At 40.1% G+C, this 18,158-nt stretch overlaps 2 protein-coding genes across 4 annotated transcripts in view; one reads left to right on the forward strand and one right to left on the reverse strand.

The window, feature by feature from the left end:
• Positions 1-428: 428 nt before the first annotated feature.
• THAP6 (THAP domain containing 6) lies at positions 429-17,961 on the reverse strand. 2 transcript variants are annotated; one of them, XM_002717110.6, is made up of 5 exons: positions 17,834-17,961; positions 16,917-17,019; positions 15,561-15,768; positions 9,893-10,018; positions 429-3,065 (listed from the first exon to the last, which is right to left on the reverse strand). In XM_002717110.6, the coding sequence occupies exons 2-5, from the start codon at positions 16,994-16,996 to the stop codon at positions 2,811-2,813; spliced, it is 669 nt and encodes a 222-aa protein (XP_002717156.1). In that variant the 5' UTR covers positions 16,997-17,019; positions 17,834-17,961; the 3' UTR covers positions 429-2,810. The 2 variants fall into 2 exon arrangements, with proteins under 2 accessions (XP_002717156.1, XP_089159351.1); XM_089303225.1 differs by lacking the exon at positions 429-3,065 and adding an exon at positions 7,698-8,074.
• The window catches only part of RCHY1 (ring finger and CHY zinc finger domain containing 1), a 31,217-nt gene continuing 30,718 nt past the window's right edge, over positions 17,660-18,158 (forward strand). For both annotated transcript variants that reach the window (XR_016212495.1, XM_002717011.6), the window contains exon 1: positions 17,660-18,158. Coding sequence is in view for 1 of the 2 variants with exons in the window: in XM_002717011.6 (XP_002717057.1) it covers positions 18,069-18,158 (90 nt within the window). In the remaining variant the exon portion in view is untranslated.

Raw genomic sequence — 18,158 nt, forward strand, 5'->3', positions numbered from 1 at the left:
ATCTATAATAAATTCAGATGCCTGTAAAATTATTATATTTTGGGGGGGCAGGAAAGTCCACTGATCTAATCTGATAGGACATCATCCCCTCTACAGTCAAAAAACAAATTGTTGCAACTTCCAGCACGAAGGAAGCACAATGCTTGACTGGCCTCTTTGGGTTCTGGAGTCAGCGTCCTCAACACCTAGGAACAGTGCTATCCCCGATACACTGGTGCCAGCTTTGAGTGAGGCCCAAAGCAGGAAAGCACTCCATGGCCAGGTCATGATTAGGGGCGAGCCCAGCGCCACTCAGGTCATCCAATCAAGCAGACGCCATGTTAGAGTGGTTGGTGGACAGAAAAGATGCCAAAGAAATGACAGCAGAATCTCATTTTTCTCTACAAATTTTATTGACAAACTGAATGTATAAAAACCACGTAGACATCTCACTGGAGAAAATACTTTATTTTTCAAATAAATAATGCATTTTTCAACCCTCAATTATTTCTGTAATAATTCTATATTAAAACTAAACATATAATACATTTCATCTTTTCTCAAGTTAAAGACGATGGTATAATTGTAATTATCTTTAGCAACCAAAGTCTGTTTCCAGAAATTTAAACTTGACATGGAAAAAAATGCCACGTCAAGTCCTTCGTACCTGATTTGGTGCTGAGGTTGAACTGGTATACTGGTGTGTTCCAGGATCCAGAGGCTGTTCCGAGCTTTAAAGCGAACTAGAACCCTTAGGCAGCCTTAGCTGCCTGAAGAACGTGTGGATGGGGGGTGTCTTGGCGTTGCTTTGTGCCAGACAGTTCTTCCCGGGCTGGGCTGGGATCGCTGGGAACAGAGGACTGAGGTATATACTGTGTGTATGTATTTGGGATGGTGGGTGGCGAGGATCCTGTTTTGTAGGCTAGATTTCTACTGGAAGCCATTTCCTCCTAAGAATAAAGAACAAACGGGCAGCTCCAGGTCCTTCACAATACCAATATTTTGCTCAAGTTACCTAATTCTCACTGATCTTAGGGACAGTGGCAGAAGTCCAGTGATGTGAACACAAGCAGCCAAAGAGCTTGTGCAGGTGGTGGTGGAAGCAGATGCCAGGACCTTCCTCTTGGAAAGCCCCTCCAGGCTGGATTTATTCTAAGCAGCCAGCAGAGTACTAACACCCGGAGATACTGCATTGGGACACATCCTGTTATTTTCTGTCTTCTAGTGCCTTTTTAAAATTTATATGCTCACAAATAGAGTGAGGGAAAAAGTACATCTCCAAAGTATCTCCGTAATACTTAAGATCACACCCAAACTTGTTACCAGAGTGGCTGTTATGGTTTCAAAATTAAATAACTAAAGTAAATAATGGGTAGCTAAGGAAAGGCTTTGTTTTCTTTTTTTAAATAGTAAAAATGTAAAGCATAATGCTTATCTCTCATAAATGGGTAAAAATCCTATTTAGAGGGAAGGTTTAGAATCCCACATAAAAACATAACATACAATAAAACACAGAAAATTCTTAAGTACAAAAAAGTTCAAGTGACTGTATCCTTACCAATATCAATATAACACAAAAAAAATTACAATGAGCAAATCAGCACAAAATGTGATTCATACTACAACGAAACAACCAATACTCAAACTCTAACCATGATAGCATGAACTTCCAAATGAGGCTCACCTATGTATACATGTGCTTCAAAACAGAGTGTGGCTTTGGCTAGTTTTTATTCTAGTCCAGAGTAGTTATGATAGTTTCAGTTGTTTTTAGTAAGAAATTAGGAGAAGAGCTAAATTTCTGATACTTGGATCAATCAGAAAATAGCTAAGTTAATTTTTTGTATATTCTTTAAGAAGCTATTTTAAACTTGCTGTTTTACTTATTTCTCTAAATAAAAGCCCTTGGTCAATCATCTATACTCTCCTCATTAAAGAAAACATTTTAATCCTCTCAAATTCCTTAAACTAGAAGAGCCACAACTATTAAAATCTTAATGGTTTCATCTATGTTTTGTGTTTTTTAAAAATGTCAGCAAAATTACTTTCTATAAAATACAAAGCAGCATTAAAATTATTCAGCTAATACTGGTATTCAAAAAGACCTTTATGAAGATATACCTTTATGATGAAATAACAGTCATAAAGCAAAATGTCCAGACCTTTCAGAGTAACTAGCCACTTTAAAATAAGACAGTTTGTTTTAAAAGCTATATTGGTTTACATCAAAGTGCTCTTAGTAAGAAGAATGATGTACTGTATTGAAAGACTGACAACTCATGGCTCTTAACGATTTTAAAGCCAACAAATCTTCACCAAGTGTAATTCTCAGTTCAGTATTATGGGAAGCCTTATAAAAAAGACCCTTTAGTATTATTGGCAACTAAAGTACCTTGGATTGGATCCAAGATGGATATATGCTATAAATGAGCTGTGCTTCATAAGTAAAATTCACCATGTCATAAAGTGTATGATATTGCGTTCCTCGGAAGCCACAAGTCTTGTGCTGAAGAAACAGGTAGTTCCTACTACTGTAACTTCACGTGATCTTAGTCTTGCACAATTTTCTTCAGATTTTAACATCTTACAACAGTGACCTAGCACTAGTTCAGGCCTATAAAAACATAATTGTCACAAGTCACACAAAACCATGATAACTACCACATATGACTGTGCATTTTCAAAAAAAGTCTTTGGATAACAACTATAACACAGTATGCTTCAGAGGCTAAAGAAGCACTTTTAAATGATGGGCATATTTAGTGATGGAAATGACAAGTATTTTCTAAAAAGTTGTACCAATGCCAATTTTCGGTAAACAGAATATTATTTCATGAAATATAATCTCTTTCTATGCTCTCCTGACAACACTCCCAACAGAAGGCATTCAGTCTATTTGCTGTTTCTTGGCTTATCAGACATTCATCCTTTAATTCCCTGATTGTCTTCATCAGTGATTTTTGGAAATGTTTTTCTCGTTCTAAAACATTCCGTAGGCTTTCCTTGGTATCTTCCAGCTCGCTGATCACATGATCTAATTTATGCTTAAGTTTCTTTGGACTGTCCATTACACTGTAGCTATGTTCCTAAAAACATAGACATTAAGTTATTAAATCACACAGGTAAGAAGTTAGATAAAAGCTTGTAATTAAGTCTTAGTTGTTTGTTTATAAAACTTAGAGATCTTTGAATTGGCGCTGTTTAGAGGTTTAAAGAACATAGGAAAAGTGGAAGCAATATTTATGGTGTGTAGGGCTTCTCTCCTTTTTTTAAGGCTAGGCACATGTGAGGAGGGGAGAACGTTACTGATGGCAATCACTTTTCATCCTGGGATAGGTATCTGCTATGAACATGATAGTTGCACTGATTACACAGTTTTCTTTCCTTAAGGGAGGGGCCGGTAAGTAACAAACACACTTTCATTGTTAAATTTTCACTGAATTACTTAATTTTGATGAGTACTTCACTTTATAAGGGATGACAGAAAAAGAACACTGGTCCTGGTCCTACAACTGAGATTTATAGGACTCTGGTCTTGAATTTTTAGAGATAATTTAATTTTTTCAACATTCGTTAAGATTATATGTAAGTTTGCCTGGTATATTTTCTTTATTTGAAAATCAGGAAGCTAACACTGGCATATTTTACAGAGGTACTGTAAAATAGCTTTGCAAAGCTACTGATATTAAAATCAGTGAAGAGGACTTTTGCTGCCAGCCAAGATGAAGTAACTGGATGGACTCCTACCTCAAAGAACCAATATATGGCCAAAAGATGTACAAATAGTTTTGAAGATAATGGACACTGTGCAAGGAAGTCAGTTATTGTGGAGACGCTGGGCAATAAAGAAGTGAGCCTGTGACTGCTGCAGCCTACTATCTTGAGAGTTCTAGGCCTCAGTGCCGGGGGGGGGGGGGGGGAGACCCAGGCAGAGCTTGGGAATCCAAACTGAAGAAACAGTGCAAAGTTTCCAGAGAAACCAAGCTGGCTACAAACCATCAGACAAAGTACTAGAAAGAAGTGAACAGAAAACTGGACATCTTCCAAGGCTCCTCGAGTGTTCCATGAGTAAGATCAGTGCATGCCTGTGTGGAAGCTACTCAAGGTTGAAGAAAGAAAACCAGAGGAGATTAGCAGAGTCCTGTGCTCACGAGGACAGGCACTATTCCCACTGGTTAGATTAGAAAACGTCTACACTTTTGGAGCATTGAGTAGAGTCTTCCTTCAATAGTGGACAGCAAATAGCCCTATTTTGAGCACGTTCTAGACCTGCCTAACAAAGCAAAATCTCAAAGGAAACTGTTTCTAAATAACTATCTCAGAGCAATTCTCAAGAAAACAGAACAGAAATATACTAGAATCTAGCAAACTGAAAACAATGGGTGGATTTCAAAATTTATTAGCTTGGGCCAATGCTGTGGTGTAGCTGGCTAAGCTTCTGCCGGCAGTTCTGGAATCCCATACGGCCGCTGGTTCAAGTCCTGGCTGCTCCTCACCCAACCTTACTCTGCTATGGCCTGGGAAAGCAGTAAGAGATGGTCCAAGTGCTTGGGCCCCCACACCCATGTGGGAGACCCAGAAAAAGCTCAGCCCAGCTACAGCCGTTGCAGCCATTTGGAGAGTGAACCAGCGGACAGAAGACCTCTCTCTCTCTCTCTCTCTCTCTCTGTGTCTCTAAGTCTGCCTTTCAAATAAATAAACTAATTAAAAAATTTTATCAGGCATGCAACTAAGCAGGGAAAAATCCACCACAACAGAGATAAATCAATCAATGAAAAAAAACCAAGTCAGGACTTGATACAACTGTTAGAATTAGCAGGCAAGAAGAATTAAGTTATTAAAACCATATTCTAAATATTCAAAAAGGTAGAGGTGTGGAAAACAGTAAAAGATACAAATAGAACAACTAGAGATGGAAACTACAATGTGTGAAGTGAAACACACAGAGAATAGCAGATTAGACATTTCAGAAGAAGACTACTGAGTGTGAAGAAATACCAATAGGAACTATCCAGAACTGACCATAGATGAAAGGGGGACAGAAAGAACAAAAGCATCAGCAAGCTGTGGTGAACTGCAGATAGCCTCAACACATATGGTTAAGAGTCCCCAAAGGGGAAGAAAAGAAGCTAGGATAGAAATAGATGAAGGAAAAAAAAAAAAAAAAAAGCTCACCCAGGGGCCGGCACTCTGGCACAGCAGGTTAACGCCCTGGCCTGAAGGGCTGGCATCCCATATGGATGCTGGTTCGAGACCCGGGGGCTCCACTTGGGCCATCCTCCACTGCACTCCCGGGCCATAGCAGATAGCTGGCCTGGAAGAGGGGAAACCGGGACAGAATCTGGTGCCCCGACTGGGACTAGAACCCAGTGTGCCGGCGCCGCAAGGCGGAGGATTAGCCTAGTGAGCCGTGGCACTGGCCAATAATACATTTTTAAAGAACTCATCATTAGCAGAACTAATGAACTATATGAAATGGTAAAGTAAGTCCTTCTGGCAGAATGATACCAGATGGAAATATGGACTTAAATGAAGGAATGAAAAGTTCTGGGAATTGCAACCACATGGGAAATACCTGGGTAAGATTGTTAGGCAATATTTAGGGAGAAATCACCTCTTTCAAAGGTAATTTACTACTTATTCAATTAATCCTAAAGAAAGCAGAGAAAGAAGAAAATGGGAACAAAAATAAATGGAATAGGAAAATGACACATTTAAACCTAACTTTATCAATCACCACACTAAGTGTAAATGGTCTAAATAACCAAGTTAAAGGGTAGAGATTTATCACACTGGAATTTAAAAGAAAGCAAGACCCAAAAGTATTTGCTGCCGGCAAAAATTCATGCTTCAAAGAGAAAAAGACAGGAATTGGTTACAAGTAACAGAATGGAAAAAGATACCCCATGATAACACTAGTAAGAGGTCTAGAATGAGTATAGGACTGTCAAAGTCAACTGCACAGCAAATATGAGTATCAGGAATAAAGGACACAGCAAATATTAGTTTTAGGAATACCAGACATTTCTATCTAAATCATAAAGAGGTTAATTTATCAAAACATAAATATGTACTTAATAACAATGTTGCAAAATACAATTAAAAATCACTGAAAACTACAAGAAGAATTAGACAAATTATACTACAAGTTTAAATGTCTTTCCCAAAAATAGATGAACAGGAGCCAGAATCATGGTGCAGCAGGTTAAGTCACTGCCTTTGATGCTTTCATCCCATATGACACATGTTTGAGCACTGGCTACTCCACTTCTGATCCAGCTCCCTGCTAATATGCCCGAGCCTTCCATGAGGGAGACCCAGTTGAAGCTTCTGGCTCCTGGATTTGGCCTGATCCAGCCCTGGCCATTGCAGCCATTTGGGGAGTAAATCAGCCAATGGAGAGCTCTCTCCCTCTCAAATTAACATATAAATCTTAAAAAAAAAAAAAAAAAAAGATGAACAAATACACAGAAATTCAGTTAGAATAAAGAAGACCTGAAAAACATTATCAAACAACTTGATCTACTGACATTTATTGAACATTTTAGGTATCATCAGCAAAATGGATATTTTTTGCAGATATACAGAATACATTTACTGAGACAGATTATTCGGTTGTAAGTCTCAATACATTTAAAAGGATTTAAGCTATGATATGCATATTCTGTGACCACAAAAGAATGAAATTAGAAATTAATAATAGAGGTCTAGAAAATCCTCAAATATTTGGAAACTATATAACATACTTCTAAGCTACTCATGGGTTGAGGAACAAATTAAAATGGAATTTGAAGTATTTTGAACTGAATGAAAATGAAAATATACTTAATTAGTAGAATGCTACTGAAAGAAAACTTTGGAAGAAATTACACTAAGGAAGAAACCTCAAAAAATGAATTCAGCTTCTCTCCTGGGTAACTAGAAAAACATGAGCTAATTTTATTGAAATAGACAGAAAAAAGGAAGTAACAATGAGTGAAAATTGATGAAGTAAGAAACACACAAAAATGAAAACTGGGGCTGGTGTTGTGATGTGGTATGTAAAGCTGCCGCCTGTGATGCCAGCAATATGGGTGCCAGTTCATGTCCGGCTGCTCCATTTCCAATCTGGCTCTCTGCCAATGGCCTGGGGAAAGCAGCAGAAAATGGCCCCAAGTGCTTGGGCCTCTCCACCCAACTGGAAGACCCAGATGGAGGTTCTTGGCTTCTGGCTTTGGGCTGGAGGAGTGCTGGCTATTGTGGCCATCTGGGGGAGTGAACCAGTGGATGGAAGATTTCTCTTTCTCTCTTTCTCCCTCTCTCTGTAACTCTTTAAAATAAATAGATAAATTTTTTTTAACAAAAGGAAATCAATGAAAGCTAGTTCTTTGACAACATCAATAAAATTGATAAATCTTGAAGAATAATTAGCAATAAAAGAGGACAGAAATAAATTATCAATGTCAGACTGAATGCTGTAACTACAGATTCTGCTGATAATAAAAGGATAAATAAGGAAATGTTATTAACAACTTTAAGATAATAAATATGGCAACTGTGATGAAATGAACGAATTCTCTGGAAAAGAGAAGCTACCAACATTTTTTTCTCACACAGAAACTGTAGCTTCAGATAGCTTCAATGGGAATTTCTCTCAAATACATATAGAAGAAATAACACTAATTCTACATAAATTCTTCCAGAAAGTTGAAGAAGTTGATAATATTTTCAGCTCATTCTTTTTTCATTAAGATTTATTTATTTGAAAGACAGAGTTACAGAGCGAGGTAGAGCCAGAGAAAGAGAGTGAGAGTGAGAGAGAGAGAGAGGTCTTCCATCCACTGGTCACTCCCCAAATTACTGCAACAGCTAGAGCTGAGCTGATCCGGAGCCAGGAGCCAGAAGCCTGTTCCGGGCCTCCCATGCAGGTGCAGGGGCCCAAGGACCTGGGCCATCCTCCACTGCTTTCCCAGGCCACAGCAGAGAGCTTGATCGTAAGTGGAGCAGCTGGGATCCGAACTGGTGCCCATAAGGAATGCCGGTGCTGCAGGCTGTGGCTTTAACCCACTGTGCCACAGCGCTGACCCCTCAGCTCATTCTTTCAATCAGCATTATTCTGGATTTGAAAGTAGACAAAGATGTTACAAGGGAAAACCAAAAACCGGGCAAATATCCCTCTTGAACATACAAGGAAAGATTAAACAACAATTTAACAAATCTACTCCAATATTATATAAGAGGGTTGACACATAATGAGGAATAGGTTTTACTCCAGGAACAAAAGGTTTGTTTAACATCTAAAAATTGCTGTAATAAAAAGAAAAATAATAGGCTCTTTTTTTTTTTTTTTTTTTTTTTTTTTTTTTTTTGACAGGCAGAGTTAAGACAGTGAGAGACAGAGAGAGAGACAGAGAGAAAGGTCTTCCTTTTCCATTGGTTCACCCCCCAAGTGGTGCTGCACCGATCCAAAGCCAGGAGCCAGGTGCTTCCTCCTGGTCTCCCATGCAGGTGCAGGGCCCAAGCACTTGGGCCATCCTCCACTGTCTTCCCGGGCCGCAGTAGAGCTGGACTGGAAGAGGAGCAACCGGGACAGAACCGGTGCCCCAACCAGGACTAGAACCCAGGGTGCCGGCGCCGTAGGCAGAGGATTAGCCTAGTGAGCCGCGGCGCCAGCCAAAGCATAGGCTCTTTCTCTTCGTGTATATATATATATACATATATATATATATGGCACTTGACAAAACAGTAATTTCTGATTAAAACACTCAGCAAACTAGGAGCAGAAGGACACTAGCTCAGTCTGATAAAGGCCTTTCTGAAAAGCCTAACATTATATTTAGTGGCACAAAACTGAATGCCTTCCTCTTAACATCAGGAAAAAGGCATTAAGATTGGTTCTCAGTAATTCTATTTAGCATAGTCCTGGAAGTTCCAGACAGTACAATAAAGCAAGAAAATGAAGAATTAAAACTGTCTTCAATCATAGAAAACATGCTTATCTATGTAAAAAATCTGATAACCTCTACATAAAAAGCTGCTATAAAATGTGTGTAACAAGTTTCTTGGATATAACAGCAATACCGAAAATCAATTATATTTCCATATGCCAACAATAAACAAAATAATACCAATCACAATAGCTTCCAAACATAAAATACATAAACCTGCTGAAGAAGCGAAAGATCTGAGCACACTTAAAACTAAAAATACCGCTGAGAGAAATTAAAGACCTCTGTAAATGGAAATGTACTCATAATTAATTCATGAGTTGACAGACTTAGTATTATTAAGATGTCAGTTCTTCCCAATTGGATCTGTACATTCAACAGAAGATAGTTTAAATGCAATTACTTTTTGGCAGAAATTTACAAAGTGATTCCAAAAAACACATAAAAACGCAAAGAACCTAATAGACAAAACAACTCTAAAAAAAAAAGTTGGAGGACTAACACTGCCTGATTTTAAGAATTATTATAAAGCTATAGTAATCAAGATAGTGAAACAGATCTGGATCCCAGGCCTGCTTCTAACATGAAAAGGAAGTGAGCTGGAAAAATAAATGCAAGCTTGAAGACTCTGTATGTGTATGAATGATCTTTAAGAAAACCTAAAGACACAGTTATTTTTTATTAGATATTCTCACACAGGAAATAGAGTGCTTAAAGGGAGAAATTATTTTCTTGGTAGAAATATTCTTGCAAGTGCATCTTTCATACTAAATAGTATATAAACAAAGGATTAACTATTGCATGCATATAAATTACAATGACCATGGGAGGCAATATTACTTGTGGATTTTATATATTGAAAAAAAAATCTCAAACACCTAACCCTTACAAGGTTTTGTCTAATATTCTGAAAAGTCTAGTACTAATGGACAGGACACATTTATCTTAAGAGTATCAACATTAGCTCAGTAGGCAATTTTACTTACACAAATGAACTGGGACTGGAATTCTTCAATACATGAGGAAGCACCAACAAGCTTGTGATTGTGATTTGTTACTGGAATGGTTTTAAGGGTGAAATTTTTTCTACAATGAATATTTTCTCTTTTCTCCTGTGAAGAACAGTTAATAAAGAATCAATGAGATACTCTGTTCATTAAATTTTTATTCCTTAACTTTGTTTAGTGAAAATACCACATTTCTTTTCATAAAAACTACTTTAAAAAAAAACAGTAGATTCCATTCAGATTACTTATTAAAATTCATCTGGAAACACAAATTTTCCAAAAAAGAAGAGTCCTAATGAGGGGAGGATATGAGGATATGTCCTACTAGCTATTAAAAATGTGTTACACAGTAATAACAGTTAATACTTTCTTAGCACTAAATAGAAAAAAATTCCAGGAAAAGATAGTCACGCACAAGACTCTTTTCAACACAAGAAAAAATATAGAACTGATTAAAACCTGAATTTCAAAAAATGAAAAATAGGGGCTGGCACTGTGGCATTGTTTAGCAAATACTAAAAACACAACTTATACCAAGGATTAGGGCTGATATGAACAGCTAGTAGATTATACAGCTTTCTGATAAGCCTTTGGGAGATCTGTATTACAAGCAATTTAGACATGTGCATGCTTTTTGATTCAATTTTACTTCCAGGAATTTAAAGTGGAAGGATATGTATAAAGATCTGCTGTAATAATGTTCATTTTTGGGATCGGCATTGTGGCATAGTGGGTAAAGTTGCTGCCTATGATCTCAGCATTTCACATGCGTGCCATTTTGTGTCCCAGCTGTTCCACTTCTGATCCAGCTCTTGCTAATGGCCTCAGAAAAGCAGTGGAGCATGGCCCAAGTGTTTGGGTTCCTGCCATCCATGTGGGAGACCCAAATGAAAGTCGTAGTTCCTGGCTGTTGTGGCCATCTGAGGAGTTATCAGCAGATAGATGCTCTCTCTCCTTCCCATAAGTAAATCTTTTAAAAAGATGTTCATTTTAGTGCAGTTTAAAATCCTGAAAGGTGATAATCTACCATTGATTGCAAAACTGATAACATTTTTCTTTTACAGGGTCAACTGCTGTACTCCTATAATCATTAAAAATATTCTTTAAAACTGGGAGTGGGCATTTAACCTAGCAGTTAAGCCACTCATGTCCCACATCAGAGTGCCTGTATGTACTTCCTGGTTCTGGCTCCTGACTCTAGTGTCCCACCAAAGCAGACCCTGGGAGGCAGTGGTGATGGCTCAAGTAACTTGGTTCCTGCAACCCATGTGGGAGACTCAAATTGTGTTTCTGGCTCTTGGCTCTGGCCCTGGCCAATGCAGGCATTTTGGGAGTGAACCAATAGAAGAGAGTTCACTGTCTGGGAAAACAGAATAACAACAACAAAAACAAAACAAAAAACAAGAAAAAGAGAGTTTAATAAAACTGTTAAGTCCTGCTGACGTTGTGAACCCAGAGAAACTTTTATGTATGACAGGACGTCTATGGTTTGTGAAAATGGACTAAGATAAAAATGAAAAGTACAAACATTCTCAGCAAAGGCTCCATCAAGTTCAAGATACTCTTCTAAGTATTAATACAAGCCATTTAGTCCATCCCTAAAGAACTAAGGATCATGGGAATTTAACCATGCCATTGCAGCCATTTTTACATTATTATGTGAAGAAAAATCGTGCCCTTTAAAGATTTTTTAAGATGAAGAAGCAGGAGTCATAAAGAGCCCAATCTCATAAGATGTACACCTAATGATTTCCCACCAAACTCCTGCAAAATTGTCCTAGATTGCTAACAGCAATGAGCACATTGTTATGGTACAGGAACTCACTGGTGAAGCATTTCTAAGCATTTTTCTGCTGAAGCTTTGGCTAACTATCTCAAAATACTCTCCTAAAAGGCAGATGTTATCATTCTTTGGCCCTCCAGAAAGTCAACGCAAAATGCTGAGTATCCCAAAAAACTGTTGCTATTGGTTTGCTTGTGTCTTGTTTTCAAGATTGTGCTGGTAAAGCCACGTTCTGCATCTTGTTCCAGTTCTTCAGGATCTTTATCCTATTTTGTTGAAAATTTCCATTGTAAACTCTATTCTTGTCTACAGTTGGACAGTGCAAGTTTCAGTACCCAGGGCAGAAATATTGCTGGCCAGCGCCACGGCTCACTAGGCTAATCCTCAGCCTTGCGGCGCCGGCACACCGGGTTCTAGCCCCGGTCGGGGCACCGGATTCTGTCCCAGTTGCCCCTCTTCCAGGCCAGCTCTCTGCTGTGGCCAGGGGGTGCAGTGGAGGATGGCCCAAGTGCTTGGGCCCTGCACCCCATGGGAGACCAGGATAAGTACCTGGCTCCTGCCATCGGATCAGCGCGGTGTGCCGGCTGCAGCTGCCGACCGCGGCGGCCATTGGAGGGTGAACCAACGGCAAAGGAAGACCTTTCTCTCTGTCTCTCTCTCTCTCACTGTCCACTCTGCCTGTTTAAAAAAAAAAAAAAAGAAATATTGCTACATTAAAAAAAAATATTTATTTATTTATTTGAAAGGTGGATTTACAGAGAGGCAGAGGCAGAGAGACAGGTCTTCCATCTGCCGATTCACTCCTTAAATGGCTGCAATGGGTGGAGTTGGGCCGATCTGAAGCCACAAGCCAGGAGTTTCTTCTGGAGCTTTCCCAAGCCACAGCAGGAAGCTGGATTGGAAGTTGAGCAGCCAGCTCTCAAACTGGCACCCATATTGGACATGTGCACTGCAGACTGCGGCTTTATCCCCTACGCCAGAGCTCCCCCTTATTGCTACATTTTTTCCAGTCACACTTGTAGAAGTGGAATCAATTGAGATGTCTATGGTGTTGGCTATGCTTCTGCTGTTAATTATTGATCCTCTTCAATTAGGGCATGAACAAGATTAATTTTTTCCTTCCAATTGATGCGGATGGTTTGCTGCTACAGGCTTTAACCTTATCTCTTCCTAAAATGAGTTACCCATTTGAAAACTGTTTTGAGGCACTGTACCTATGAACTTCCCATACAGCATCAAGGATTTCACCATTGTTCCATCCAAGCTTCACCATAAATTGGATTTTTGTTGGTTCAATTTGAGTAGAATTCATGTTGCTTTGATAGAGGCTCTTTTCAGACTGTTGTCTTATCTTTTGTGCTTCAAACTAGATCTTACTCATACATACTGTAAAAAGTTAGCTACTGAGTTTATTTTGGTGCAATAAATTTTTGAAATCCATGCATAGTTTATAAATAATATACACTTTCTATGAACCTGTTGAAGCCCCTTATATTAATGGTGGGACTGTGAATTTGCAAAACCACTTTGGAAACCATGGCACTATCTACTCAAGCTGAACCAGCAAACAAAATGTTAACACTTGTAACATTTATAATAGCCCCAAAGTGAAAGCAACTCAAGTGTTCCAGAGTAGAAGGGAGAAACCATAGCTTATACAAATGAATACTACATAGCAAAGAAAGCAAATGGATTACTATCACAGAGAGTAAATGGAATACTAACATGGATGAGTCACACAAAATGTAAAACTAAAGAAGCCAGGATATATAATATAGGACTCATTTATGTAATTAATAGTGACTGAAGTCAGCATAGGTTATCCTTGCAGGAGGTAGTGACCAAGAAAGAGCCCTCTAGGGGGCTGTTAATGTTCTGTATCTTGGTCTGGGAGCATTTACTTGAGTGTATATGCTTTGTGAAAATTCATTATTTGTACACTTATGCTGTGCCCACTTTTCCACATTATAGTTCAATAATGTTTAGTTGAAAGATATATTGGCTTCTTTTTAAAATGTGATGTATACAGATTTGCAGCACAATCTTGTGAGAACTTGTTAAAAAAGGCAGATTCCAGGACCAATCAAAATTACTGAATCAAATTTTCTATAAGTAGAGTAAACTCCCCAGATAATTCTTATGGAATCCAAAGCCTGAAAGCCTTCATGTGGGGAAGATATTTAATGTCACAGAAAGTAATAAAGAGTGGACTTTGGAGACAAAATGCCTGCATTCAATTCAAGTCTCTGATATTTAGTAAGTTGTGTGATCCTGGGGAATGCATTCCAGTTTCCTGGGCTGTGCTTTCCTCAAATGATAAAATGAAAACAGTAGTACTTTCCTCTTATGGTTGTTTTTGAGGAGGAAAGTGAGTTTCTATGTAAAGTGCTTAAACAGTGACTGGCACCTAGTAAGTACTGTATAAATACAAAAACAGAAAAACAAGTATCTGTAAATATAGGTGAATTTATACATAAGCTACAAATGACTGCAGAGATATTCATGAAAGTGTTCATACTGTTATCTCTGGATTATGTGATATTTTGAATTTTGCTTTTATCACCTAATTTCCTATAACGAAAAATTTCTTTGTTATGAACAGTTGTTTTTGAAAGTTGGTAATGTGATTTAGTTGACTATGCTTTTCTTAATATCTTCTAAACATTACAGCTAGAGGACACCTTGCTAGTAGGAAACAAAATCTTTAGAGCAAATTGCACATGAAATTATACATTTATTAAGTAGAAGAAAGTGAGGCATTCTCTACTTGGTCACTCAGGCACTGTGACAGGACCAAGTAGAGAGAGTGCCCGAGTCCGCACAGGACCAAGCACAATTCTGCACAACTTTCCTTGTTTCCAGCTATCAGGAAGGAGAGACCTTTCCATGGAGGCTGAGTACTATATTAGGAATCCACAGGCTTTTCCTGCATTTTCCACACTGGAATTAACCAATCAGGCAACAGTTTCTAGAGGCAAGTACACTTTCAGGTATATAAAGTCAAGAGATACTGAGGGTGAGGTAGTCAACCCATGGTACTATCACTGAGAAAAAACAAGTAATTCAACTAGAGTGTACTTATTTAACCCTCTTTCTGGGTTTTCTTTTTTGACCTTTTCTCTCCTTTCTTTCTCCTATTCATCTCTTTTGATTTTCTTCCTTTTGGTCCTTCCTAGGCTTTAAGTTTGCTTGTATGTAGCTCTTAGAAGTTAGTGGCTCTGCTTCTGACTTACGCACCAGTGTGAAGAGTGTCAACTCAGAAAGTTCAATCTCATGTTAATCTTTATTAAATGTTTTTTTTATTTGAAAGGTAGACAGATAGGGCTCTCACCTGCTGGTTTATTCCCCAAATGCCTACAGGGGCTGGGGTAGGGCTGTAGCCAGAAGCTGGGAACTCAATCAGGTCTCCCATGTGGGTGGCAGGGACCTAACTATTTTAGCTACCACCTGCTGCTTTCTAAGGTCTGAATTAGCAGGATGCTGGAATAGGGAGCTGGAGTCAAGAATCAAACCTACGAACAATGATATAGGGTGTGGGCTTGGTAATTAGCATCTTAACCACTAGATCAAAGGCCTACCCATAATCTCCATTTTTTAGTCACAAATCTTGAATTATGCCAACTCCTAAAGTCAACACTAACTTAATCAAACTTTAGTAATGTACAAATATTTCAGTGGCTCCTTATAAAATACTTCTTTGTACCTAAGACATTTTAAAAGTTTAAGGTACAACCTACACATTAAATAAGGAAGAATGGATTTCAGATGAACAGCAAACAATAAAAATGTTAGCAGAGTGGTGAAGGTTCTTTAACAGCACCCAAAAAGTGAGTAATGATGGTAAGCAGAATCTCATAAACAAACCTTTAAGTGAAATGAAGAATCAAAGATAGATGGTATGACTCCAGGTTTCAACTTAATATTTGGAGTACTTCTATCAAAATCTGACTTCTTAAAGTGCCTTGAGCATAACACATCTCCTTTTTTAGGTTCCCAAATGCCTGCAGCATTCACATCAAGTCTTTTCATTGCCAATACCCATTTTCTTTTGATGTTTTCATCTGTGGGGAATCTAGAAAAGAATATTAAAAATTAAACAGTATGGATATACTTGAATTAAATCTGTCTTATATAACTGGCTAAGGCTGAATTAATTCCTTCACTAGTTTGTTACCACTCTTGGGAACTGAAATATTCAGGGAACTATGTTTTATGTTTTCATAAATCTCAATTTTAATGTTCAGATTTTCTGCCAATTATGCTGTAGACTGTAGCCCTCATTTCAATTCTTCGCCTAAGGAAGAAAAATTTCAATGGATATTCAGCACTTTATATTAAGATCCACAGTTGAAAGGTTTTTCTTAATCCATAAGTGATAAAGAATGTCCCTTAGCCTTTTCCTATCTGAAGTGATTTCCAGATTTTCTCTCTGGTGAATAGGGCTCCTTGTACTTTCATTTTTCTGTAGCACAAGAAAATTTCTTAGTCCAGCATTTAATACACAGCAGGTCTACAAATGCTTGGTGACTGAGAAGTTGCAGAGTTTGGAGTTCTGGGGATCAGACCTTTTTTGAGAGATCTGGACGCCAATAAATTTCTAAATTTTCCAAGCTGGTTCAGATCTTTTTTGGAATACAGTAGGGTACATGTGGGTAGCAAATCTCTAGCAGATAGCACAGTGCCTGACACGTAAGTGGCAAAATAAATCTTCAGGAAATGAATCATTTTAAAATCTTATTGCTCATTCTCTCCTGCGGTTGTGAGGAGTATAGCTAAAACACTAAATTAGGATCATCTGGACTTACCTGTAATGCAGCTAAACAACCCTCGGTCGAACATGTAATTTATTTTCCTACAACCTATCCTTGGTCTATTTCTAAACAGAAAAGACAGTATATATTTGAGCAAAGCAGCTTCCTTCAGATTGTCAACTACATATAAGCCACACTGAATTTCCTTGAAGGTATGTTAAAATGCAAAGTAATATTAGCAAATTGATTTGGATATATATATATTTTGTTAACTAGTCTCTTGAAAACCTTGGCAGGTATCTTAAACTACATTGCAAAAGTGTAAGGTTGTCACTGTCACTTCAAGTTTAACTGAAAAGGTGATTTTAAAAGCACTTGGGCACTCAAGTTCAAAATTGAATACTTCAACAGAACGATCTTGGCTTTCTATCCGTCAACAGCACTCTGCTTAACCATGGCCGAATCTTACACGTGAAACGTCAGTCCCTTCAATTTGGAATTTGGCAAGCAGCGGGAAGCGCATCCAATGGCAGAGCAACATTTCACCATGATTTTAGCAGCTCATCAAGGAACTGAAAGAACAGGAACACGCGAAGTTAGTGACTTCAGAGCAGCCTGGGAGCCTCCTCACCTCTCCCAGGACGTTTTAGGACACATGTAACAACGCGACAAAGCCGAAGGCCAATGTTCCCTTCCAAGCCCTGCAGCTCTGCGCATCAAATGTTCCGGGGGCTTGGCGCTTTCATAAGGCGAGGGGTCTACCTGCACTTCTGGAGCCTTGCACACGGCCAGCCCCGCGCCCCCCAAGACCTCCTGGCGCGCTAACCGCGGCTCGCCTGGCCGCCTACCCGGGCACCTTGCTGGGCACCCGGCTCCGGTCAGTGCCTGGCACCTCGGGCCTCCCAGGCCCCCGCTTCTCCCTCGCACTTGGCCGTCATTCTACATTTACCCCCGCGACTCTGACCAGTTTTCCTCCCCACCCGGCCGGGCGCTGCGTGAGGGGGCGGTGGGACCGACTATGCTTTCACTTTTTCGTCCTCACGGCTCAGCCGCGGACGGGGCCCACAGTCAACGTGAATACACTGAATGAATGACTGAAGCAAGAGCGAGCAGAGCCGAAGGGGACGGGAGCAAGCAGCAGGTCGCGGCGCCGGCGCGCGCACGGCCCGGCTCCCGAGCTCCAGGCCTGGCGGCGCTCCGCCCCCTTCTCGAGGCTCCCGGCCGCCCGAGGGAGGGAGGGGCCGCCCTGTCACAGGTGCCGGTCCCCTTCCTCGAGGGCCAGCTGGCGTCTGCGCGCCGCTGCAGTCCTCCTCGCTCCGAGACGCGCTCCAGAATTCGGGCGGGCAGCGATGCGGAGCAAAGCAGCAGCGACATAAGAGTAATTACCGTTCGCAGCGAAGACAGCGACTACCATCGACGACAGATATTGCGTCTCCCCTCGCTTCCGCCCCGTCGCCCCGGGAACCGGAAATCGGCCTGCCCCGGGTCACGTGCCCCTCCGCCATCTTGGCCCCGGTGGCAGCCGCGGCCGGGAGGGGGTGCGCCCGAGCGGCGCTGCTTCTCTGGGCGTGGTTTGCATCCTGGGGGAAGGGTCTGTGGTGTGTGAGGGGAGGTGGTGGAGATGGCGGCGACGGCGCGGGAAGATGGCGCCCGCAGCCGGCAGCGAGGGCAGCGGGGCTGCGAGCACTATGACAGAGGATGTCTCTTGAAG

The sequence above is a fragment of the Oryctolagus cuniculus genome, chromosome 8, assembly GCF_051225735.1.
Source record: "Oryctolagus cuniculus isolate XC-2025 breed Fujian yellow rabbit chromosome 8, ASM5122573v1, whole genome shotgun sequence".
NCBI lineage: Eukaryota > Metazoa > Chordata > Mammalia > Lagomorpha > Leporidae > Oryctolagus > Oryctolagus cuniculus.